This window comes from Maniola hyperantus, chromosome 11 (assembly GCF_902806685.2).
Source record: "Maniola hyperantus chromosome 11, iAphHyp1.2, whole genome shotgun sequence".
Taxonomy (NCBI): domain Eukaryota; kingdom Metazoa; phylum Arthropoda; class Insecta; order Lepidoptera; family Nymphalidae; genus Maniola; species Maniola hyperantus.
Window position 1 is genome coordinate 957,721 of NC_048546.1, and position 27,231 is coordinate 984,951.

Sequence of the window (27,231 nt, forward strand, 5' to 3'; positions counted from 1 at the left end):
AAATTATTTTCAGTAAATAAACTATCTTTTTTTTCAATCAGTCCAATCATCAGAAAATAAACTGGCAATATCGCCAGCTGTTTGACAACTCTGAAAATTTTTCGGAAGAAAATTTCGACTCAATAATTTTAGCTTTTTGTTTGCTGTGTTATTAATTCTACATAAAAAAACATTGCTAAATAGTGTTTTTGTAAATACTGCTGTGTGTATTTCGCTGTGATGTGCTATGAAATGTCGTTTACTATAAATAGATCGAGGTGCAGTTACCATAGTTCGTAATATTCTGTTTGATGGTGGATCAGACATATTGAGTGATATTTGGTAAATATGGGGAGGAGACAGGAACCAGCCTGGGCTCTGGGCACCGTGGGCCTTGCCGCGGCCAGGGAGCGTGGAGATATAGACAGAAAATTTCAGAATCGCCTAACTGTGACTCGTAGTATGATTGATAGATTAGGTCTAGAAAAAGAACTGCATGGGCATATGGGCTGCGTTAACTGCTTAGAATGGAACAGTGATGGATCGTAAGTAATTTTAAACCAAATTAAAGAAAACACATTGACTCTAGATATCCAATTCTTGTAGAAATACATGTTTGTTTTCAAATGGACAAAGTGCTCTATACTAGCATTTATATTATAAATAAAATATCAATTAAAAAAATATAGCGGAATTTTGCCCGTTTCTCTGGCGAAATTTTGTTGATTTGTTCTTGGTTAGTCGAACCTTGCAATAAGTCATTTCTGGTTGAACTGACTATTACCATCTTGACTCCATTTCGTATGGATGATAGTGATGTAACCTTCATTACCTAATGGTAGCCTACTATCACATTTAACGTGTACTCAGAAAGGTTGTATTAGCTTGAAAAAGAATTGGGGACATTTGCATTTTCACCATTCTGTTGTAGGTACTTAATCTCTAGACTAAATTCACATGCCGCTATAACATAAAGTACTAAAAAACAGTATAAAAGAAATATTTAGGGGGCTCCCATACAACAAACGTGATTTTTTTGCTGTTTTTATAGATAATGGTACAGAACCCTTCATGCACGAGTCCGACTCGCACTCGGCCAGGTTTTTTATAATTCATGTATTTAGTTATTATTGCCATAATCTGTTATGTGTGTCTAATAAATAAAATTAAAATAAAAGACAAGCCGCTCGGTAACATAAATTTGAATAGATTGTATGCTAAATGATGCCTTCTCCACTCAGGGTTCTGGCATCAGCCTCTGATGATCTCCACGTTATACTGTGGGACCCGTACAGATATAAGCAGCTTCACAACATATCTACCGGCCACACAGGAAACATATTCTCAGTTAAGGTAAGGTGTCACATTAAATAGGGTCTTGGACTGTAGTAATAAAATGAAGTGATTTTTTGTATAGTGGTAGTTTATGGGTTATTCCCGTTGAGTCACACCTCCGTGTGTAGCACTGTGACTCAACGGGAATTTTTAAAAATAGTTGTCCCATTGACTGTTACTAAATGGGACAACTATTTTTTAAAATTCCCGTTCCCGGTAGTCTATGGGACTAGAATTCATTATTAAAGAGAATAATAATAAAAAAATAGTTTTTATTTATTTTGAACATGAACGTCACGCTGTACGGAAGGTGAATAATGACGTCGCAATCCGTAAACGACATTCCAATTTTCAAAATAGATTCATTTCTGGGACTGTGCGGATGTGCACTGTGTGGGGCGGGCGTTTCCTCTCCAATTACCATTTCAACCTGTCGCATTATACCTACTTTGAAAAAATTATTTGACTTTGACCTAGCATCGTGCCCCTCATTGCTGGGGGTCATGCTCATCACCCCTTTCCATTAATCAAATAATGGTAGGGTTTATTTTCCCAATAATGCAGTGGGCTCCCAGATTCTTCCACATGACTCAAGTATGAGCTGGATTTAGACTTAGTTTAAATTGTTACTAAATTTAGGTTTTTAAAATCCTGTGGGAACTCTTTGATTTTCCGGGATCAAAGGTAGCCTATGTCCTTCCCTGGAAGGTAAACTATCTCTGTACCAAATTTCATCCAAGTCGTTTGAACTGTTAGGCTGTGAAAAGATAGCAGACAGACACACTTTTGCAATTATAATTAGTATGGATTAAGTAACAGATACAAAGATATTTCAATACCTAAAGTTTACAATGTACATATCAATGCTATGATGTGCTTATCGTTTCTCTTAACTATAACTTAATATGTTTATTGATAATAATAAGTAATTACTTATCATTAACTGTTGACTCATTATTGATCATAATAAATGATAGAAATGACGAGACTGTTTTCTAAAACATTCATTCTCTAGAATAAAATAAACATATTTTGCAAACATGCAGTGTTTGCAAATTATGTTTATTTTATTCTTCCTTAACAATTTCTTCCTTATTGTCGATCCTGGCATAAAACCAGCTCATGAGGTTTCCCATAGTCTGCAGCATTTATGGTCCAAACGTACTTTTGTTGCGCTGCGCGACGCGACACGTCGAATATAGTTTATATGAGTTTGTATCGAGCAAAGCGCACTTGAGCGATGCGGCGCGACGCGGCGCGGCAAATATAGCTCATATGAGTTTGTATGGAGCAAGGCGCAGCGCCAGCGCCTCACGCAGCGTAATGCGTATATTCGTTTGGACCTTTAGTACCGAACGGGCGCCCTCCCGCTATTCGGCCCATATTACCGAGAGATTGGTGGGGGGCATGGGAGTTGGAGGGCTTTCCTGGGCCTTTAGAGTCTGGGTCATTTTGTTTTATTCCATGTGGGTGCAAAAACACCTTACTTTACAGATGCTTTACTTGCAATACTTCATCTCGTCCCATTTAGCTATGGTTTACGCCAACACGTACGAGGCCTGGACGAGACACTGATTGATAACATCATGAACATTTTATATAAAGCAGTTTATGCTTCACTGTGTCCGTGGACGTGCCAAAACGTGGCCACGTGTTCGCATAGATCATCCCTAAATTGTAAGATTGTACATACGTCATGTCATAGAGCAAAAAAAACCTCTTTCAGTTCAAGCACGATTTTAAAGCAGGCTTTGATACTGTAAGTTTGATCCTCTCTTACAGTTCCTCTCAGAAGACGTGATAGCAACTTGCGCGGCGGACGGCTCGGTGCGTGCTCGCGACGTCATCGGAGGCGGCTCGCTGCTGGAATGCTCGTGCCACTGCGGCAGAGTCAAGCGCCTCGCTGCAACGCCTGACAAGCCTCACCTGCTGTGGTCTGCGGGGGAAGATGGACTGGTTCTGTAAATATTTTTTAGGATTTTTTTTTGTTTTTTTTGGAATAAACCCTTCGAGTTTCAAAACAGAGTGGCCACTTTAGATCTAGCTAAATTCAGAATTGGTACCCTTAGGTCAAACGCACTTTGGATGCGTTTTCGTACGAATTAGACTCGATTTTTTTTTGAGATAATAGACTCCGGACGATAGCAGCGCAAACTACAGTCGGGTTTTTCAAAAACTTTTTAAATAACTTGAGTAAAATATTGGTAGTGGGACAGTTGTTAAAATGACCTCCATGTCTAATGTGAAATTGTGAAATTGTTTGTCTATGATGTTTTAAATAATTAAATATCACTTGCTTTAACGGTAAAGGAAAACATCGTGACGAAACCTGCATGCCTGAGAGTTCTTTATAATGTTCTCAAAGGAAGTCTACCAATTCGCACATGGCCAGCGTGGTAGACTATGGCCAAAACTCTTCTCACTTTGAGAGGAGACCCTTGCTCTGTAGTGAGCCGGCGATGGGTTGATCATGATGATGATGAATGTGGAATTGTGTCAAGCTCCTGCCAATTTGCATTATTGGCAGGCAACACGACCTGCGGTCCCCGCACCGCTGCAACTCGGACTCCGCCAACGTGCTGGTGAACCTGCTCAACCACATGGGGCGGTACGCGGAGGCCAAGTGCCTGGCCATCAACCCGCGCCGCCCCTACCAGCTGGCCATCGGCGCTAACGACTTCTACGTCCGGCTCTACGACACCAGGATGATCAAATTGGCCAGGTTGCAGGTATGTTGCTTACAACTACTTCTTCCTTACCTTCTTCTTCTTCTTCATCACTCTGGGCTGGTTTCCGCACTTAAACGTTTCCGTCTGTTGTGCGTTTCTTCCTTACCTTATCCCACGCTGCGCAGGGTCGGCACAACATGTCTTCTTCTTCCACTCACTTCTGTCATCCCTCAAAGTATTTTCCAGCGTTTTCAAAGTCAAAGTCAAAGTCAAAACGTTTATTCAAAGTAGGTAAAAAAATACGCTTTTTGATAGTCGGTTTGCATTTGTAAGATAATGATATAGTTGTGATAATTTTTACGCGAACTTAAAACTAAAGCTACGAGGGTTCCAAACGCGCCCAAGCGCACGCGCATTTTTACAAGCATATCTTCTTTCACGCAATCCATTTACCTTTTGACCGTTCTCGTGACTCTTGTTAGGGTTACGTACCCAAAGGGTAGAACGGGACACTATTAGACTCCGCTGTCCGTACGCCTGTCACCAGTGTATCTCATGAACTGTTATTGACAGTTGAAATTGTCACAGATGATGTATTTCTGTCGCCGCTATTGCAACAAATAAAAAAAACAGAATAAAATAAGGGGGATCCCATACAAGAAACGTTATGTTTTTGCCGTTTTTATAGATGAAGAATGGCACGGAACCTTTCTTCGCGGCGGTTTAGGCTGTGCGTTGATACATAAGTCAGTCAGTCAGTCAGGACTTTGAATTTTATTTAAATAGATAAAAGTCGTCTTCAGTAGTTTCAATGATTGGGAGTGCTAACGGAATGTTTTGTTTCGAGGAGGAAATGCAGGTGACCGCCCCCACCACCCGCATTGCGTGGGAGCGACAGAACGTGCGGTGCTCGCGCGCGGGCCACGGCGACCGCGACAACAACATACCGCGAGCGGCCGTGCAGTACTATGCCCCTGGTGAGTACTGCAAACTAGCGACAGAACGTGCGGTGCTCGCGCGCGGGCCACGGCGACCGCGACAACAACATACCGCGAGCGGCCGTGCAGTACTATGCCCCTGGTGAGTACTGCAAACTAGCGACAGAACGTGCGGTGCTCGCGCGCGGGCCACGGCGACCGCGACAACAACATACCGCGAGCGGCCGTGCAGTACTATGCCCCTGGTGAGTACTGCAAACGAGCGACAGAACGTGCGGTGCTCGCGCGCGGGCCACGGCGACCGCGACAACAACATACCGCGAGCGGCCGTGCAGTACTATGCCCCTGGTGAGTACTGCAAACTAGCGACAGAACGTGCGGTGCTCGCGCGCGGGCCACGGCGACCGCGACAACAACATACCGCGAGCGGCCGTGCAGTACTATGCCCCTGGTGAGTACTGCAAACTAGCGACAGAACGTGCGGTGCTCGCGCGCGGGCCACGGCGACCGCGACAACAACATACCGCGAGCGGCCGTGCAGTACTATGCCCCTGGTGAGTACTGCAAACTAGCGACAGAACGTGCGGTGCTCGCGCGCGGGCCACGGCGACCGCGACAACAACATACCGCGAGCGGCCGTGCAGTACTATGCCCCTGGTGAGTACTGCAAACTAGCGACAGAACGTGCGGTGCTCGCGCGCGGGCCACGGCGACCGCGACAACAACATACCGCGAGCGGCCGTGCAGTACTATGCCCCTGGTGAGTACTGCAAACTAGCGACAGAACGTGCGGTGCTCGCGCGCGGGCCACGGCGACCGCGACAACAACATACCGCGAGCGGCCGTGCAGTACTATGCCCCTGGTGAGTACTGCAAACTAGCGACAGAACGTGCGGTGCTCGCGCGCGGGCCACGGCGACCGCGACAACAACATACCGCGAGCGGCCGTGCAGTACTATGCCCCTGGTGAGTACTGCAAACTAGCGACAGAACGTGCGGTGCTCGCGCGCGGGCCACGGCGACCGCGACAACAACATACCGCGAGCGGCCGTGCAGTACTATGCCCCTGGTGAGTACTGCAAACTAGCGACAGAACGTGCGGTGCTCGCGCGCGGGCCACGGCGACCGCGACAACAACATACCGCGAGCGGCCGTGCAGTACTATGCCCCTGGTGAGTACTGCAAACTAGCGACAGAACGTGCGGTGCTCGCGCGCGGGCCACGGCGACCGCGACAACAACATACCGCGAGCGGCCGTGCAGTACTATGCCCCTGGTGAGTACTGCAAACTAGCGACAGAACGTGCGGTGCTCGCGCGCGGGCCACGGCGACCGCGACAACAACATACCGCGAGCGGCCGTGCAGTACTATGCCCCTGGTGAGTACTGCAAACTAGCGACAGAACGTGCGGTGCTCGCGCGCGGGCCACGGCGACCGCGACAACAACATACCGCGAGCGGCCGTGCAGTACTATGCCCCTGGTGAGTACTGCAAACTAGCGACAGAACGTGCGGTGCTCGCGCGCGGGCCACGGCGACCGCGACAACAACATACCGCGAGCGGCCGTGCAGTACTATGCCCCTGGTGAGTACTGCAAACTAGCGACAGAACGTGCGGTGCTCGCGCGCGGGCCACGGCGACCGCGACAACAACATACCGCGAGCGGCCGTGCAGTACTATGCCCCTGGTGAGTACTGCAAACTAGCGACAGAACGTGCGGTGCTCGCGCGCGGGCCACGGCGACCGCGACAACAACATACCGCGAGCGGCCGTGCAGTACTATGCCCCTGGTGAGTACTGCAAACTAGCGACAGAACGTGCGGTGCTCGCGCGCGGGCCACGGCGACCGCGACAACAACATACCGCGAGCGGCCGTGCAGTACTATGCCCCTGGTGAGTACTGCAAACTAGCGACAGAACGTGCGGTGCTCGCGCGCGGGCCACGGCGACCGCGACAACAACATACCGCGAGCGGCCGTGCAGTACTATGCCCCTGGTGAGTACTGCAAACTAGCGACAGAACGTGCGGTGCTCGCGCGCGGGCCACGGCGACCGCGACAACAACATACCGCGAGCGGCCGTGCAGTACTATGCCCCTGGTGAGTACTGCAAACTAGCGACAGAACGTGCGGTGCTCGCGCGCGGGTAGTACTATGCCCCTGGTGAGTACTGCAAACTAGCGAAGGCACAGATATACACGCTGAATATTAGTGGTTGTCTTCCCGCGGCAGAATGATTTACTCTCAGTGGTACCTATCGAAACATCGAGTAATGTTTTTGTTTTGAAATAGTTGAAAAAACTCGAAAGTGTGAGAAACAATAGTAATCCACTAGACATAACGTGAATAATAGGCAGGTACGCTGCCAATAAAGAAAAAAACTTTAGATCAAAATAAGCTGTAGCGCGTAGTGATACGGCATAAACACTAGCCTGCACGCGTGCGGTGCTACTATTGTTTCGAAGTCTCATTCGAGTTTTGGTTTTCTCGATTGTAAATTTGCCATTTTTGACTGTAATAATTTTTTATATTTATAAATCGTTTTTTTTTATGAATGCACTCATAAAAATTAGATAAAAGTCCATCCAATGACTGATTGCAGATAGCTTTGAAATATCAAAAAAAAATCGTATTTAATACCATGATAAAGTCATCAGTCCCTCACCACACCGCACCTATGAATGTAAGTGAATATTTGACATGATGATGGTTTTCAGGCCATTTATCCATGGAGCCCAACGAGCACACATTTCCAAAGAAAGCCACGACCTACGTGGCGTTCAGCCATGACGGCAACGAGCTACTCGTCAACCTGGGCTCCGAACAGGTAAATATACAACATACAACATAAGTATATGTTGTATGTTGAAAGAGAAATTTCACTTTCTCTTTCAACAGGTACACAAAAGAGAAAGTGAAATTTCAGATTGCAAAAAAATTGGTCCTCTTGAATTTGAATATAGACGTCATTTTCTGCAAAAAGCCTCTTAATAAATAATAACCTTTATTCAGCCAAAAAAACCGGCCTAGTGCGAGTCAGGGTCGCGCAACGACGGTTCCGTACTACAGTCGTATTTTTTTGACATTTTGCACGATCAAAAACTATGATGCATAAAAATAAATAAAAATCTGTTTTAGAATGCACAGGTGAAGACCTTTCATATGATACCCCACTTGATATAGTTATCTTATTTCGAAAATTAAAAATACTAATTATTAGTTCATGACCACAATTTAATTATTTTTTATGTGATGTAACCACAAATTCACGGTTTTCTGATTTTTCCTCGAATGTGTACTATGAAACCTACCTACCTGCCAAATTTCATGATTCTAGGTCAACGAGAAGTACCCTGTAGGTTTCTTGACAGACCGACAGACAGACAGACAACAAAGTGATCCTATAAGGGTTCCGTTTTTCCTTTTGAGGTACGGAACCTTAAAAAACAATAAAAACTAACCAGATTAAGTACAACCAGCCCCGAGGAACCAAGGAGCAGATTTTTACGCTCCTTGGAATGATCAACTATCTTCCTCAGGTATACCTATTCGACATAAACAACGCCAGGAGGCCCGTCCTTGTGGAGAGCTTCATAATTCAACACAACCACGGGTACCGCGAGGGGGAGACCAAACAATCGCCCAAGAATGGTACCACTGCAAGCAGCAGCTCGGGAGCCAATGGTACCATCGAACAGCAGCCACAGTTACCTGACCGAGTGCGACAAATTAAAGAAATGGTAAGTATTGTACTCTTTTTTTTTATTAAAAAAATTTCACAAAGTTATCTTCTATCGCGTGGGAATTATTCAAGGGGCGGACCAACAAAGCCCGGCAATGCATTGGCGGTTCCTCTGGTACTCCAAATGTTTATGGGCGGCGGTAATCACTTAATATCAAGTGACCCGCCTGCTCGTTTGCTCTCCAGGGGTTTGGGATAGGCGTTGATGAGTCATTCAGTGAGTCAGGACGTTTTTTAATATTTAGATTATGATTTGATACATTTTGCGCCCCTGCCTCTATGGATCAATATGAACACCGATCCCGTAAAATCCGTTATTCAGACCCATAAAGTTTGTTCCATTATCCGAATATATTAATGGAGGTTTACCACGTCGTGAAATAAATCGTTCAAGTTCGATATGATCGGTTTCTCACGAATCCCAAATAAAAGTTAGTTTAACAAATTAGCAAATATTATTGAAATTTTTTGTGCCGCTACCTCTGCGATTCAATATGAACTCTGGTCCCGTGTAAATTGTAATCTACATCTGATTTGAAAGAAACAGATCAGTCTATAGCTGGGCTGGTTGGACCATTTCAGGATGTATAATTTCAGGCGAACGAGCTAGTCAACAACGGAAACTACTCGTCCGCCGTGGAGCTGTACAACACCGCCATCGCAGAGTGTCCCGACTGTGCCATCTTGTACTCCAACCGGGCGGCGGCGCTCATGAGGCGGTCTTGGTGAGTCTATCTACCCTTTAACGAGCTTATTGACTTTCATAACCCAGTTTAAGTCCCGCAAATTGCTATTGCGCTTGAACCATGTCTCATTAACATCGAAATGACTTCATTTTTACTATTATCAGCTCGAAACTTCAGTCTAGTGCTGACGTCATTAAAATGCAATAGCAATTAGCGGGGCTTATATCTTTGTGTATGAATTTGTTAGTGATTCTCTCAATTATTAATTTTTGATTTAACTATACTTAGTTAGGTACATACTACCTAACTAACTACTTATAGGAGCTTTTACAGGTGACCTATATGCCAGCTCCATTGGGCTGGCATACAGGACAGCTATAAAAGCTCCTTAAGAAATCAGAAATAAAATAAAAATCTTTAGTCACGTCGTTCAAATTTTTAAAATTTTTTAGGCAGACTTTTTGACACTTGCGCTTATTCACAAACACTAAACGAGCACACGGTACACGTTACACGTTACACGGCGGTAACTGCTATATGAATCATTTTTATTATTCCTTTCAAGGTCAGGGGACACATACGCAGCCATCAAGGACTGCTACAAGGCCATCAAGCTGGACTCGGGCCACGTCAAGTCCCACTTCCGCCTCGCTAAAGGCCTTATGGATCTGAAGCGCGCCCGCGAGGCGCACGAGTGTCTGCTGTACTTCAAAGACAAGTTCCCCAAGCACGCGCAGAGCCATGCCGTGTTCCTGCTGCAGAAGGACATCAATGTGGCGCTCGAGACCATGGAGACGCAGCCTGATGAAGGTATGTTGACGTCACCAGCGTTCCATCACGCACAGAGCCAGGCCTAGAACCCAGAGCCGTAAGGCCAGTTGAAAAAAAGCAGAGCCAAGTTGTGCATGTCGCATGCTGCACTTTGTACCGTACATTTTTTATTTGTTAATAAAATAAACGTTGAAAACCCCGTAAGTTTGCAATTTGATTTATTGTTGTAAAGGGCTTCACTCAAGCATCAAGCAAACATTGTAAATAGTCAAAATGCTTCTAAATAATTTTAAATAATTTTCTAATAATTTTAAATGTAGGTAAAACACTATAAATGTCACACAATAGTCAAAATGCTTGTTGTTCAATGTTCAAGCAAAAATCTACGTGCTCGATGTCAAGCCACTTGACCGTGTCGCAAGCCCTTAAGAACGTAGAGATAGTCAAATATGACACAGGTTTATTATTTTACTAGCTGATGCCCGCGACTGCGTCCGCGTGGAATTAGGTTTTTTAAAAATCTGGGATTTTCCGGGATAAAAGTAGCCTATGTCACTCTTCAGGTCTTTGTCCATACCCATGCAAAAATCACGTCAATCCGATGTACCGTTGCGACGTGATTGAAGGACAAACCAATAAACCAACAAACAAACACACTTTCGCATTTATAATAAGGGTACTGATTCTAGTGGACGAAGACGGGCAGTCGGGCAGCGCGCTCGAGCGACAGTCGCGCAGCACTGCCTTGGACTACAGCTGCCGGTTCCTCGGCCACTGCAACACGACGACAGACATCAAGGAAGCCAACTTCCTCGGACCTGACGCTAACTTTGTGGCAGCGGGGTGAGTTAAACCAGGCTTGTTGTCTGGTGGTCATCAAAGCCAAGCGGTATAGCGTTCCGGTACCAAGACACCAATAAGGCGTATGGGTTCAATAAAACTTCCATAACGTGTTAAAAGTATTCTCCTAAAAAAAGCATATTATACAGTCGCAGACTATGTAAACGATAAAAAAGCTTGGATTTGACTCGCTCCAGCAATACACGGGGCTGCAATAGCTTGTATAGTACGGCATAATAACATTGTAAATTGAAAAATTAAAAAGAGCAACCGCCGAGTTTCTTGCTGGTTCTTCTCGGTAGGAACGGTGGTAAGAATTAAAATTCTTAAAGCCAGCTCTCTCCTTCACACTCCTGTACCCATATATTTATATCTCTCCTTCGCACCAATTCGCCTTTCACTTAACTCAAAAACACGCTGCGCCGACGCAAATCAATCGCAACAAAGACATTGTGCTGGGCGCTCGCTTCTCCGCTCCAAGAATCAGTAATGGCGGACGCCGTGTCGTGTTGAAAACGTGTGTAAACGTGTCGCTAATCGCCTGAACGCCTCAGCTGTGGTCGATTCTCTCGCGAAAAGAAAGTGAAGTGAACAGAAAAGGAATTTACGAAGAACTGTCGCGCATACGTGAGTTTTCCTTTACTTTTCCTTTCTTTATCCTAGTCCACTGCTTGGAAGCCTCCACTTACAGTCCTGGAGGTATCGAAGATATTATTCATCACGCTTTTTGAATCTGACCAAACGGCATTCCGAACCAGTGGTAAATTAAAACTACCTGACTATTCATAAGCACTTTTAAAAAGTTTACATGAATAAAAAAACATTCTATTCTATTCTAACTCTTCCAAGTTAGCCTGCTTCCACCTTAGACTGCATCATCACTTACCATCAAGTGAGATCGCTCGAGCGATAGTCGCTCAGCACAGCTTTGGACTACAGCTTCCGGTTCATTATTCCAATGTCTGGCAATGCATGACGTGACGAAGAAAATATGAAAAGATTAGACTCTATTCTTTGACGTAAGTAATTGTATACGTCTTTATTACCTGTTATCTGCCAAAGCCACCATGATCTCGTCACTGATTGCTCCTCCCTGTGTTGGTAACAATGCTCAGAGATTTTTTTAGCTTTTATATAATAACGAAGGTCTGACCCTCCCAGGCTCTTAGCCCATTTTATCAATTCTTATATATATAAAAGGAAAAGGTGACTGACTGATCTATCAACGCACAGCTCAAACTACTGGACGGATCGGGCTGGAATTTGGCATGCAGATAGCTATTATGACGTAGGCATCCGCTAAGAAAGGATTTTTGAAAATTCAACTCCTAAGGGGGTGAAATAGGGTTTTGAAATTTTGTAGTCCACGCGGACGAAGTCGCGAGCATAAGCTAGTATCAAATAAAAACCTCCAATAGTGGAGACGCACAAGAAGAAGAAACTCGTGTTTGGAAACAGAATCTTTGGTTACAGATCTGACGACGGCAGCCTGTTTATCTGGTGCCGGAAATCTGGCAACATCATCAGATGTCTTCGGGGAGACGAGTCCATAGTGAACTGTGTGCAGCTCCACCCCACCATGTTCCTGCTGGCCACCAGCGGCATCGAGGCCGTCGTGCGTCTCTGGAGCCCTAGGCCCGAGGTAAGGGACCAGCCTCCATCATCCACCATGGTAGGTGTATATAAGTCCCGCAAATTGCTTATGCGCGTGGCCGCCATTTTAGTGACGTCAAAACTAGACTGAAGTTTCGAGCTGTTGGTATATTTATATTTCGGCTGACGTCAATCATCATCATCATTTCGATGTTAATGAGACATGGTTCCAGCGCAATAGCAATTTGTGGGACTCTTTGTAACGCACTAAAATACCCGGTCCTTTTAATTTTAATTTCGCTATATAAAGTGTATACTGTATTATATCTTTTAAATATTGGAACTTTGTTTTTGCTTGTTAGGTTCCGTACCTCAAAAGGAATACGGAACCCTTATAGGATCACTTTGTTGTCTGTCTGTCTGTCGGTCTATCAAGAAAGTAGAAACCTACAGGGTACTTCCCGTTGACCTAGAATCATGAAATTTGGCATGTAGGTAGGCCTTGTAGCTGACATTCGGGGAAAAATCTGAAAAACGTGAATTTATGGTTACATCACACAAAAAAAATTTAATTGTGGTCATGAACAAATAATTAGTATTTTCAATTTTCGAAGTAAGATAACTATATCAAATGGGGTATCATATGAAAGGTCTTCACCTGTGCATTCTAAAACAGATTTTTATTTATTTTTATGCATCATAGTTTTTGAATTATCGTGCAAAATGTCGAAAAAATACGACTATAGTACGGAACCCTCGTTGCGCGAGCCTGACTCGCACTTGGCCGGTTAATTTTTTATTTTTGTGTTGCACAATATCCTGTTGTTTTTTCTTAGTTTGCAATTTTCAAATTTCTTTTTCTTTTTTTTTGCTTGCACTCGGTTTGACGAAGACGTTTGGAATATGGGTGTAGCAGAAAAAGGCTCGTACTCTCGGATATTATTTCCGGTCTAATTTTTTCCTTTGTATGCTATTTGTTACAAAGTTTTAAACAAGACGTATGACCCGTAATATCGCTCGTCATCCCCTCACCCGACATCACACCCTTAGGGCGGTTACGCACTCATCCGATCAGAGTCCGTGAAAATACGTTCCTTTTTTATTTGTATGGGGGCTTATGACATATGACGTAGATGTTCGCTGGTATTCTCACGGATAACGGATAGAACTCGGATAACGGATAGAACTCGGATGACGGAAGTGCAGTGCGTAATCGCCGTTAATATTTCGTATATTATGCAAGGAGTTCACACTGAAAGATTGGCCAGTGAGAAAAGTTGCCAACGAAAAATTCATTTAAATTTCAAGTAACGAACTCTTTGAGAAGCTATATAGACCTACATTTAATTCGTATATTCATTTGTTTTTACAAATTGTTCGTAATTTTAAAAGTGCGTGTTATGCGTTGAAATGAATTTACTTAGAGGAATCCGCTTTATGAACCCTGTCTTAGACCGTGAAACAACGTGTCGAAAAAAACGTGAAGGAGTTCCATAAAGAAGATTGGGCTCTCTGCGTCAGTCAATGGTTGTATAGCATGCTACGATGCTTAGAAAAGAACGACTACTGGAAAAAATAAACATAATACAGTACGACAAGGCTCTTTGGCGCGTGGCGAAAATCGAAACTAACGTTGCCGTCAAGTGTCCCCTTTGTTCTTGTTTGAATAGTCTAAGCCTTTGTTCTCCAACAGCGCCCCCCTGTCAATGTCATTCAAGTGCCAAAAGAGCCTTGTCGCACTGTTACAGGTTCTTACATCAGTCCACTTTTGATTTTCTAAAAGCTTTCAGTGTGTCCCACGCATTGTGTTTTCCCCTATATTCGTTGGTGTGATTTTTCGTAAAGATTTTCATTTTATTTTATTTCACTTTTCTCGCTGGCAGTAGTTGGCTAGTATTAATTGTGGTTATAATGTTATCTAAATGTATAAAAGTCCTGACCACGGAACAGAAAGAACAGTGGAAGTGCAATTCACCAAAATTACTATAGGAACCGCTGTCGCCAAACTCATACAAATATACCGATAGTCATATATTGCACTACAAAGAAACAAATCATTTGATTTGTCGTTTAAGTTTAGTCAAAACTAGCCTACGTCACAGATTTAGAAACAAACCCTGACGTTCTAGAAATAAGATTTATTTTGCTTTAGCGGAAGAACGTATTTACGAGCTATAGTCACACTCACGTCACACTAGATTCAATTGTCCAATTAATTCCGCTACTTGACCATAGATGGCGGTATTCTAAGTGGTAGCAATTATAAACTTAATTACCTTAAACATATGGTTGACATTTGCGTGATCGGTCGATTTTTTTTCCTCCTCAGCTAAGGCCGCACCACGTAGCTCAATGAATTACCTATCGATATCGATAGATACTCGTTATTTTGTTCATTCGCAAAAATAAAATTAAAAAGGTAATTATAAAATTGAATAAAAGTGCTGGTATGTATGCATGCCTTTTACAAGTATGCACAATAAATACTGCAACGTATGAAAATAGTTAAATTTTATTTATTGCCCTTGAAATAAAACATATTTGTTAAGAAACTGGCGTTTCGAAAGTCTTATTTTTAATATTAATAAACGGTGTATGCGAACATTTATGTATATATTTTTCGACTATTGCCTTCATCAAATCGGTAACGTGATTAGACGCAGGAATCTCCGAATCACTTTGTCTTTTTGAAGAACCTGGAGTGACCACATTTATCATTTTGTGGCTGAAACCAAAATTAAATTTTGAGAATAAATCCGTACTAATATTATAAATGCGAAAGTGTGTCTGTCTGTCTGCTAGCTTTTCACGGCTCAACCGTTCAACCGTTTTTGATGAAATTTGGTACAGCGATAGCTTGCATCCCGGGAAAGGACATAGGCTACTTTTTATCCCGGAAAGTTGAAAAGTTCCCACAGGATTTTTAAAAACCTAAATCCACGCGGACGAAGTCGCGGGCATCATCTAGTACCTATATAAAAATGAATAGGAGAAAAATTAATTAGTGTGTTTATGAATTAAATTTGATATTTAGTCAGTCAATCTTCATACAAAAATATAACTAAGAGGTGGTGTTGTTTTGTATTATAATATCAAGTATTTTCAATACTTACTGAAAGTAATAAAATAAAACAAGGTTACTTACTTGATTAAAAAACTTAACGATTTTCATTGATGGAAGCGCAGTAGGTTTCGTATATCTATATCCTTTATTTGATATTATAAAATCGACTTCTAAAAAAATGTTCAGAGCATAATATCATGCTTGATTTGGTTGGCATCCAATTAACTCTACCCGTTGCATCTATCCATTTCTCTTTGATGCTTGCATCTTTGGGAAACCTAAAAATATTTTAAATGAAGGTTAGAGGAACTACTGATGTCTATTTAGTGATCAATGCAACGTCTCACTCATTAATAAATTATAATTATTGCGTTACTATTTATTTATATCCTTGTATCGATATCAATCGATAAATTCAATATTCGACTTGGCCACATCACTACTTGAGTAGCGAACACGGAGCGAAGTACTTTCGGAATAGAATCAATCCAAAATAAACTTTATCTTAATTGGTTAAGGTTGATTTTGACTAACCGTTCTATTAAATATTAGTAAATTGAAATAAATTAAGATTTTATAGAAAACAATGAAAATCGTACTTACCGATGATACGAAACACCTCCATTTTTAAGATTTTTTCTCCTACTATCATTTTTACACTCCAAAACGGAACAGTAACATTGCTAGGGCAATATGAATTTGTCGCGAGACTACCAACTCCACGCGATGTTAGAACGCGACTGGGATCAGTTTTACGTAACTACGCTTAATTGTGGCACGCGTGCCACGCCTACTTAGCACTTCCACTGTTTTTTCTGTTCCGTGGTCCTGACTGACTGACTGACTGACATATATATCAACGCACAGCCTAAACCGCTGGTCCTAGAGACATGAAATTTGGAGGGTGTGTTCTTTGTAAAGAGTAGCGTATCCACTAAGAACGGATTTTTCGAAATTCCATCCCTAAGTGGGTTAAATAGGGGATGAAAGTTTGTATGGAAGTCCGTCATTTTTAAAGTTATATCGATGAAAATTGGTAATTAAGCTTTCGATTAGAAATAAAAATTACGTATTTCACGATTTTTGAAAATTCTACTACCAAGGGGGTTAAATAGGGGATGAAAGTTTGTATGGAAGTCCGTCATTTTTCAAGTTATTTGTATCAAAATTGATATTTGGGTTTCCGGTCAAAAATGAAGAAGTATGTGTTTTAGGATTTTAGGAAATTCAACCCCCACCTCGATTTATAAATTCCACCCGAGCGAAGCCGGGGCGGGTCAGCTAGTCTACATTAAAATAGGTCATAATGTTCTGTATGTGGTCTAGGACGGGCTGGGCGAGTCGCGCGTGGTGCCGGAGGCGGGCGCGGCGGCGGCGGCCAACCAGCAGCGCATGCGGAGCGATCCCTTCGAGGCCATGCTGCTCAACATCAGCTTCGCCGGCGGCACCGACCGCGAGATGCACTCGCCCGCATGCCGTGCCACGTGAGTCAGCTGACCATTTCCTTCATCACCAACATCACTTTCGCCGGAATCTGCACAATGGCCCCGATTCTCTAGTCTCTCTCTAAACTAAATTTAGAGTATCTGCATCCTTTTCTTTTTGCTAATGCTAAAAAAGGAACGGAACATGACTTTCACATTTAAAGACTCTAAATTTTAGTGCACAATACAAATTTAAAACAGTAGGTTCGCGAGTGCGTGCTAAAATCACGGGTTTTACCATCTAAAAATTTAATTTAAAACTGTCAAACTGTGTCTATCCTTTTCATATTACATTAGAAAGAAGAGCATGCGAATACTCTAATATTAGGTTGTGCTCAGAATTAGCCCCATTGTTTCTCTTCTGTACTGTGTATTGTTCAATCCAATGACTCCAAGTTATCTAAAAGAAAATTTCAAATTTCTAGGCCATGACAGACCAGATAGAGTTTTACGATCAGCGGGAAATCTCATTCTAGCGCCACCTACACATCGGACAAAATACTTTAGCAATTCCTTCACGGTCACTGCTATCTGTTTATGGAACGAGCTTCCCTCGCAAATCCATCGTGCTGAATCCCTTAACTAATTTAAAATTGACGTCAAAGATCATTACCTATCTCTTTGCTATCATCAGTAACGGCATAGTTTATTATTTAAATCTATATGTATAAATATATCAATGTAGTCTTATGTATGTCTATTATATTTTATTTGTATGTATTAGTGTATAAATAATATGTATTTTATATTCTTATTATATGGTTTAGTTTATTTAGCTATTGGTATTTAGGTTTATTTTACACCACCTCCCATTGTCCATTTGTTCGTTTTTTCCCTAGCGTTAAGGTTGTCTGGAAGAGATCGCTATTTAGCGATAAGACCGCCTTTTTGTACCTACTTATTAAGATTTCTTTTTGTAACCTGTCATTTGTGTTTCTGTGGTGCAATAAAGTATATACATACAAATACATACATCACCTTTTCTTTGTCATCATCTTTTATCTCCAACTCATTACCATCATCATCATCATCTTATCACCACACAAATATATACCAACAGATATGCAACTAGCGTGGCCCCCTTAGTCCCTCTCGCTCAAGCAGAGGTACTTGCTTGTGAAATGTTATTCCTTCTATTTTACGTTCGCTTCGGCCTTTGTAGCCTAGTTTACTACAGAAGAATGTTGAGAATCTCTTCGGTAGAGCGAGTCAAAAATGCAACTGTCCTACAAAGGCTAAGCAAAGATCTTGAAATCCTGAAGACCATAAAAGTGCGGAAGTTGGAGTACTTCGGCCACATTATGAGAAATAGCAAATACGACCGCCTTCAGCTTATGAGAAATAGCAAATACGACCGCCTTCAGCTTATGAGAAATAGCAAATACGACCGCCTTCAGCTTATGAGAAATAGCAAATACGACCGCCTTCAGCTTATGAGAAATAGCAAATACGACCGCCTTCAGCTTATGAGAAATAGCAAATACGACCGCCTTCAGCTTATGAGAAATAGCAAATACGACCGCCTTCAGCTTATGAGAAATAGCAAATACGACCGCCTTCAGCTTATGAGAAATAGCAAATACGACCGCCTTCAGCTTATGAGAAATAGCAAATACGACCGCCTTCAGCTTATGAGAAGTAGCAAATACGACCGCCTTCAGCTTATGAAGAAATAGCAAATACGACCGCCTTCAGCTTATGAGAAGTAGCAAATACGACCGCCTTCAGCTTATGAGAAATAGCAAATACGACCGCCTTCAGCTTATGAGAAATAGCAAATACGACCGCCTTCAGCTTATGAGAAATAGCAAATACGACCGCCTTCAGCTTATGAGAAATAGCAAATACGACCGCCTTCAGCTTATGAGAAGTAGCAAATACGACCGCCTTCAGCTTATGAGAAGTAGCAAATACGACCGCCTTCAGCTTATGAGAAGTAGCAAATACGACCGCCTTCAGCTTATGAGAAGTAGCAAATACGACCGCCTTCAGCTTATGAGAAGTAGCAAATACGACCGCCTTCAGCTTATGAGAAGTAGCAAATACGACCGCCTTCAGCTTATGAGAAGTAGCAAATACGACCGCCTTCAGCTTATGAGAAGTAGCAAATACGACCGCCTTCAGCTTATGAGAAGTAGCAAATACGACCGCCTTCAGCTTATGAGAAATAGCAAATACGACCGCCTTCAGCTTATGAGAAATAGCAAATACGACCGCCTTCAGCTTATGAGAAATAGCAAATACGACCGCCTTCAGCTTATGAGAAATAGCAAATACGACCGCCTTCAGCTTATGAGAAATAGCAAATACGACCGCCTTCAGCTTATGAGAAATAGCAAATACGACCGCCTTCAGCTTATGAGAAATAGCAAATACGACCGCCTTCAGCTTATGAGAAATAGCAAATACGACCGCCTTCAGCTTATGAGAAATAGCAAATACGACCGCCTTCAGCTTATGAGAAATAGCAAATACGACCGCCTTCAGCTTATGAGAAATAGCAAATACGACCGCCTTCAGCTTATGAGAAATAGCAAATACGACCGCCTTCAGCTTATGAGAAATAGCAAATACGACCGCCTTCAGCTTATGAGAAATAGCAAATACGACCGCCTTCAGCTTATGAGAAGTAGCAAATACGACCGCCTTCAGCTTATGAGAAGTAGCAAATACGACCGCCTTCAGCTTATGAGAAATAGCAAATACGACCGCCTTCAGCTTATGAGAAATAGCAAATACGACCGCCTTCAGCTTATGAGAAATAGCAAATACGACCGCCTTCAGCTTATGAGAAATAGCAAATACGACCGCCTTCAGCTTATGAGAAGTAGCAAATACGACCGCCTTCAGCTTATGAGAAGTAGCAAATACGACCGCCTTCAGCTTATGAGAAATAGCAAATACGACCGCCTTCAGCTTATGAGAAATAGCAAATACGACCGCCTTCAGCTTATGAGAAATAGCAAATACGACCGCCTTCAGCTTATGAGAATAGCAAATACGACCGCCTTCAGCTTATGAGAAGTAGCAAATACGACCGCCTTCAGCTTATGAGAAGTAGCAAATACGACCGCCTTCAGCTTATGAGAAGTAGCAAATACGACCGCCTTCAGCTTATGAGAAATAGCAAATACGACCGCCTTCAGCTTATGAGAAATAGCAAATACGACCGCCTTCAGCTTATGAGAAATAGCAAATACGACCGCCTTCAGCTTATGAGAAATAGCAAATACGACCGCCTTCAGATTATGAGAAATAGCAAATACGACCGCCTTCAGCTTATGAGAAACAGCAAATACGACCGCCTTCAGCTTATGAGAAATAGCAAATACGACCGCCTTCAGCTTATGAGAAATAGCAAATACGACCGCCTTCAGCTTATGAGAAATAGCAAATACGACCGCCTTCAGCTTATGAGAATAGCAAATACGACCGCCTTCAGATTATGAGAAATAGCAAATACGACCGCCTTCAGCTTATGAGAAACAGCAAATACGACCGCCTTCAGCTTATGAGAAATAGCAAATACGACCGCCTTCAGCTTATGAGAAATAGCAAATACGACCGCCTTCAGCTTATGAGAAGTAGCAAATACGACCGCCTTCAGCTTATGAGAAGTAGCAATACGACCGCCTTCAGCTTATGAGAAGTAGCAAATACGACCGCCTTCAGCTTATGAGAAGTAGCAAATACGACCGCCTTCAGCTTATGAGAAATAGCAAATACGACCGCCTTCAGCTTATGAGAAATAGCAAATACGACCGCCTTCAGCTTATGAGAAATAGCAAATACGACCGCCTTCAGCTTATGAGAAATAGCAAATACGACCGCCTTCAGCTTATGAGAAATAGCAAATACGACCGCCTTCAGCTTATGAGAAACAGCAAATACGACCGCCTTCAGCTTATGAGAAGTAGCAAATACGACCGCCTTCAGCTTATGAGAAATAGCAAATACGACCGCCTTCAGCTTATGAGAAATAGCAAATACGACCGCCTTCAGCTTATGAGAAATAGCAAATACGACCGCCTTCAGCTTATGAGAAGTAGCAAATACGACCGCCTTCAGCTCATTATTCAGGGGAAAATAGCCGGTAGAAGAAATTACGCCAATGGTACGGGAAGAGTACCTGATCTCTTTTCCTAAACCTCCAATGGCAGTGGTCCCACCGCCGGCGAGAAAACGACTAACTATCGGCAATTTGCTCTCTCAAGAAACGCACAATAAATGTACATTCCGTGTAAACGAAAGAGATGCATATATCAAAAGTTGCTCTCTGACTGTTCACACTGCCGGCGACGACTCGCTCAGCGATGCTCGCTCGCTTTGTTTGCACAGGACTGAGCGACCGCGGGCGAATGGCGCGAGTAATCGCTCGTCGCACTTGCACACTCGCTTATAGCCCGGTGACAAAACTATCGAAATTACACACTCGCTTCGCGCTGATTGCCAACTCGTTTTTAGTAGCTCTACTCGTTTCTCGTTCATCGTCGGCGGTCGGACCACTGCCGATAGGAGACGGCATTTCAAGAAGAAGAACACTGCAACCCACCATTGCAGAATAAATCGCAATCGCATGTTCTCAATTTTTCATCACCATCATTACCTTTTCATGGCCGTGTTACCAACACTAGCTGATGCCCGCGACTTCTTCCGCGTGGATTTATGTTTCTCAAAATCCCGCGGGAAATCTTTGATTTTGCGGGATAAAAAGTAGCCTATGTGTTAATCCAGGGTATAATCTATCTCCATTCCAAATTTCATCCAAATCCGTTCAGCCGTTTTTGCGTGATTGACTAACAAACATCCAAACATCCACACTTTCACATTTATAATATTATTAGGATTAGGATTAAAACATTAATAAAGGCAGATTTGCTTATAAACTTATTTTTCCCGTTGCAGGTAAACTCTGCCGACAGATCTCAGATCGATCTCTTTTCACGGATTTCCAACAAACATCACCAAGTCATTTGTAAATATAATAATTAGAATTATAATGTTAATACGAATATTTCTCGTTGTCATTATGTATCATCGCTGAGTTTAGATCCTGAGGCGCGCTCCCCCGCGCGCTCGTCGCACGACAAGATAAGTGGTAATTTCTCGTCGTAATACATTAACACTGAGCAACTAGTTAATGCCACCTTAATATCCTGAGGCGTTCCAGGATATTAAGGTGGCGTTAACTAGTTGTCCAGTGTTAATGCATTACGAGAAATTACCACTTATCTTGTCGTGCGACGCGCGCGCGGGGAGGACGGCGAAGGGCCCGTCTCATACGCGTCTCGCACGCTTAGTTCGGCGGAGGCTAACTATAGTCAGATCCAACGTGAAGCACTGGCGATAGTATTTGCGGTAAAAACCTTTAAGCTGTTCGCATATTACAGTATCGCACGGACCGCAAGCAATGTATTTTTAGGGTTCCGTACCTCAAAAGGAAAAAAGGAACCCTTATAGGATCACTTCGTTATTTTTATTATTATTATTGACACTTTATTGCACACAACACAAAGTAAACATTGAAAAAACACAATACAGGATCTTATTCTAATAGATGTAGCATGCAAAGGCGGCCTTATCGCTAAAGCGATCTCTTCCAGGCAACCTTTGACGAAAGGAATCACGAAAGCACGGGTTGGTGCGGCAGCCGAAAATGGCCCTAGGTATTATTATAAATTAGACTACATACACAGTACATTCTAATAATACACAAATATATATAATTATATATACCCATATACATAATATATCTATAATATACTACATAATTCTGTTTACATAGATAAATAATAGTTCTTCAAACGATTTTTGAAGGTGTTTAAGGATTTCGCCTGACGTATTTCAGCTGGGAGATAATTCCAGAGTTTGACACTGTTAGTGGTGAAAGAGTTACCATAGTATACCGTGCGGCTGTGTGGAGTCATAAGCTTATTGTGTCTGTCTGTCTGTCAAGAAAACTACAGGGTACTTCCCATTGACCTAGTCCTAGAAAAATTAAATTTGGCAGGTAGGTAGGTCTTATAGCAGACATTAGGGGAATAACTGAAAATCGTGAATTTGTGGTTAGCTACATCACGAAAAAAAAAATTAAAATGTGTCGTGAACAAATAATTAGTAATTTTAACTTTCAAAGTACTAGTATCTTTACTATATCAAGTGGGATATCATAATATGAAAGGGCTTTACTTGTATATTCTAAAACAGATTTTTATTTATTTTTATGAATAATAGTTTTTGATTTATCGTTTAAAATGTCGAAAAATACGACTGTACCACGGGACCCTCCTCGGTGCGCGAGTCTGACTCGCACTTGGCCGATTTTTTTTTCTGTAACAAGACTGCCCAAGACTGGGCCCAAAACTGGTCTTTTTTTTTTTTTTTTATTCAGATACAAGTTAGCCCTTGACTGCAATCTCACCTGGTGGTAAGTGATGATGCAGTCTAAGATGATAGCGGGCTAACCTGGAAGGTATGACAGTTTTTATTAAACCCATACCCCTTTGGTTTCTACACGACATCGTACCGGAACGCTAAATCGCTTGGCGGCACGGCTTTGCCGGTAGGGTGGTAACTAGCCACGGCCGAAGCCTCCCACCAGACCAAACGGTTCGGTTTCCAAACAGCCCGATTTTAAAAATGACTGTGACACATAGACAGACTGGACGACACTAAAGGGTTCCTTGTTTTACTACGGAATCCTAAAAAGATATGCGAATCACGTCAACGCCGACGTTGCGCTAATCTGCGAACAGCTTTATATTATTTACTAGCTGATGCCCGCGACTTCGTCCGCGTGGATCTAGGTTTTTTAAAATCCCGTGGGAACTCTTTCATTTTCCGGAATATAAGTAGCCTTTGTCACTCTCCAGAGGGCCTAACATGCGCCCCGCGAGAAAATTTTGTCTACGCATTATCTCGTGTTTCTTCATACAAATAAGACGAGTAAATGCGTAGACAAAATTTTCTCGTGGTGCGCATGTTAGCCTAACAGGTCATAAAGTATACCTACACATGCAAACAATCACTTCGATCCGTTGTTCCGTTGCGACGTGATTGAAGGACAAACCAACAAACAAACACTTTTGCATTTATAGTCCTTTTCGAAATATCGTTACGAAACACACATAAGGCGCGATGGCAACTCCAGCACAGGACGCTTAATTGAACGCGCGCGTATTCGTGTAAATTTAATATAGCAACACATAATGTAGCCTTTTTAACGCGCATGTCGTAGAACGCCTTCATAGACGTGGCGCCTCGGTTCAAACCAAGCTTTATTTCACCATTATCTCTACCCATCACCGGCCTACTACTGAACACGAGCCTCTTCTCTGAATGAGAAGGGTTTTAGGCCTTGGACCACGCTGGTCAAGTGCGGGTTGGTAGACTACGCACTAAAGTAAGGAGCACCAAAAGACGACGTGGCCTATCTCTATTATCTGCGTCCAATGACGTGCTGTTTCTTAGTTCCCTACTAGTTTATGCTCGTGACTTCGTCCGTGTGGACCACATAAATTTCAAACCCCTATTTCACCCTCTTAGGGGTTGAATTTTCAAAAATCCTTTCTTATCGGATGCCTACATCATAATAGCTATTTGCATGCCAAATTTCAGCCCGATCCGTCCAGTAGTTTGAGCTGTGCGTTGATAGATCTGTCAGTCAGTCAGTCACCTTTTCCTTTTATATATTTAGATTAGCTAGTTTGCCTGAACAGGGTATAGAAGCTGGATAGTTGCCATCGCATTTTCTGCTTGTTTCATCTTCCTTTTCTTTATTTATTTAAGGGTTTTATATCTATGTAATTTGACAGTCGTAATGCTTTACAGCACGCGACCAAAAGTGATGTACATGGGCCTTTAGAATGACGTTTCGGCTTTGTAGAGCGTTGTCTCTGTCATTTATACCTATACTTATATGACGTTTTTTCGGTCTCAACGACAGCGACAGCGCTCTAGAAATCTGCTATCTAAGGCCGCGTACTGTACATTTGGTTTTAATGATGTTTAAATATTTCTTGTAAATATTGTTAGAGGGTAATTTAATGTCTATAGCGAGTAGCGACATTATTAATCAAGGAGCATTATTATATTATTATTATGTATCTATGTAATAAACGAAAACATAATTAATAAAATTATTATTAAAGAAAGTGCTCAGTTATTACCGCTTTAGATTTAAAGAAAACATCGCTTAGAAATACCTTGAAATATTGATGGCTTAGTTCACAATTGCATTAACTATACAATCGTCGATTTTACAGGAGAGCTGTAAGTTCAGTTATGACAAGCACAAACATAGTGCTATTTATGTGCTAGTTGTACCAAAAATAACACTATTTTTGTGCTAGTTATGCCAAAAATAACACTATTTTTGTGCTAGTTGTACCAAAAATTATTTTTGTGCTAGTTTTACCATAAATAGCACTATTTTTATGCTGTTATATCTGGCTTTAAACAGCTCTCCTATAGAATGGACAACGGTGTAGTTGTTATTGTAATTTAAGCCATCAATGGCACCGATTACGTTGTCTTTCTCTAAACTAAATTTAGAGTATCTGCATCCTTTTCTTTTTAACAATGCTAAAAAGGGACAAAACATAAACTTCACATTTAAAGACTCTAAATTTTAGTGCACACTACAAATTTAAACAGTAGGCTCGCGACTGTGCGCTAATATCACGGGTTTTACCATCTAAAGATTAGATTTAAAACTGTCAAACTGCGTCTGTCCTTTTCATATTACATTAGTAAGAAGAGGATGCGAATACTCTAAAATTAGGTTGTGCTCAGAATCAGTACCAATATGTACTTGAGAGCCTCTATCATTTGTATGGGATTACGTAACAGAGAGAGAGCTATACTAACTTCTCTCCGTGGTTAGGGTATAGTCAGTTGCCCTGATCGGGGACGGAACCCGAGATCTGCTGATTGTATATAGAGGCCGACAGAAAAAATCTTACAAATTTAATGTCTCATAGAAAATAGAAATATTGATTTAAGTTGCAGGTACAGTTAAATGAAAAATTGGAAAATTTAAATAATATTTTAATTTCATAAATTAAAATCATCAATAAAATCATATTAATGTTAATTCTATATAAATTAATTAAATAAAACAAGTGAGAAAGTAAAATAGGTATTTTAATTTTTATCTTAGGGTACGCAACTTCAGAAATAAAGTGACTTAAACAAAACGATGCTTTTAAATCTTTAAATCATAATACGTTTTTTGTTTTCTGTCACTTTAGTTCTAAAGCAGTAAATAAGTTTGAGACGTAAAAAGCTCATGGAACTGAAGCGAAGGAAATAACAAAAAATAAATCAAAAAAAAACAAATTTAAAAATAATTATAATAATAAGTATGATAATAAAAATACATCAGATAGTTTGACACCAATATTAAACTATTTATTTAGTGACATACTATAGCAACGTCATATTTTATTATCTATGTAATTGTACGGCTATGTGTATAATAATTTAAAAAATAAGTAAATGGCAACTTTGTGTAGTAATAATATAGACTAGTAAAATGCATTTTTCCCTTAAGTTACGCCCTAAGCCTTTGTTCACACGGGTTGTTTTCTAACGCGTTAAAAGTGTTTCAGTGGAATGTGGATTCACGGCTGAATACAGAAAAGTTATTATTTTATACATGCATTGTAATTTGTAACCGTTTTTTCCAATTTCAATTTTGCTGTTTTGACTTTTCGGTCATAATTCCGCTATAATTTGCTATATTTAACTAATATCTACGTACATAATTGTTCTTTTGTGTCAATTTTTTTTAGATTAACGGATGAAAATTTACTTGGCAACCATTTGCCAACATTGTTATTTGTCTTTATAAGACTATGTAATATTAAATTTTTTGACAAATAACAATGTTGCTAAGTAACTTATTGACAGATTACAGATAGGATTGATTAATAATTTTGGTCGTTAATCTAAACCAACCGTAGTGTAATAACTTTTTTTTGTGATATATTTAGTTAGCACTTATGGCCTTGGCTGTACAAGTAGAGCTAAGAGCCTGTCCAGAAAGCGCGATTTGCGCGCGAGTCCACTCGCGCGTTTTGATTTCTATTGCGTCCAGATGCGGCGAAATAACTCGCGTTTCACGCGCGC

At 41.7% G+C, this 27,231-nt stretch overlaps 1 protein-coding gene across 2 annotated transcripts; it reads left to right on the top strand.

Moving 5' to 3' along the window:
* The first annotated feature begins 55 nt into the window (after nucleotides 1–55).
* On the top strand, nucleotides 56–27,203 carry adp (WD and tetratricopeptide repeats 1). Of its 2 annotated transcripts, none has more exons than XM_069501925.1 (13): nucleotides 56–524; nucleotides 1,221–1,332; nucleotides 3,097–3,275; nucleotides 3,842–4,043; nucleotides 4,831–4,960; nucleotides 7,638–7,747; nucleotides 8,460–8,660; nucleotides 9,260–9,387; nucleotides 9,914–10,158; nucleotides 10,809–10,962; nucleotides 12,433–12,601; nucleotides 16,943–17,100; nucleotides 22,006–27,203. In XM_069501925.1, exons 1-13 carry the CDS (start codon nucleotides 328–330, stop codon nucleotides 22,007–22,009), a joined length of 1,989 nt encoding a protein of 662 aa, XP_069358026.1. In that variant the 5' UTR covers nucleotides 56–327; the 3' UTR covers nucleotides 22,010–27,203. The 2 variants fall into 2 exon arrangements, with proteins under 2 accessions (XP_069358026.1, XP_034828934.1); XM_034973043.2 differs by having other exon boundaries at nucleotides 4,834–4,960.
* Nucleotides 27,204–27,231: the final 28 nt, after the last annotated feature.

What these genes read in the sequence shown, in the direction of transcription:
- adp (XM_069501925.1), top strand. Translation starts at nt 328, where the DNA reads ATGGGGAGGAGACAGGAACCAGCCTGGGCTCTGGGCACCGTGGGCCTT. An exon ending in TCAAATTGGCCAGGTTGCAG is followed by an intron (nt 4,044 to 4,830) that starts GTATGTTGCTTA and finishes TTTTGTTTCGAG; the next exon opens with GAGGAAATGCAGGTGACCGC. An exon ending in CGTGCAGTACTATGCCCCTG is followed by an intron (nt 4,961 to 7,637) that starts GTGAGTACTGCA and finishes GATGGTTTTCAG; the next exon opens with GCCATTTATCCATGGAGCCC.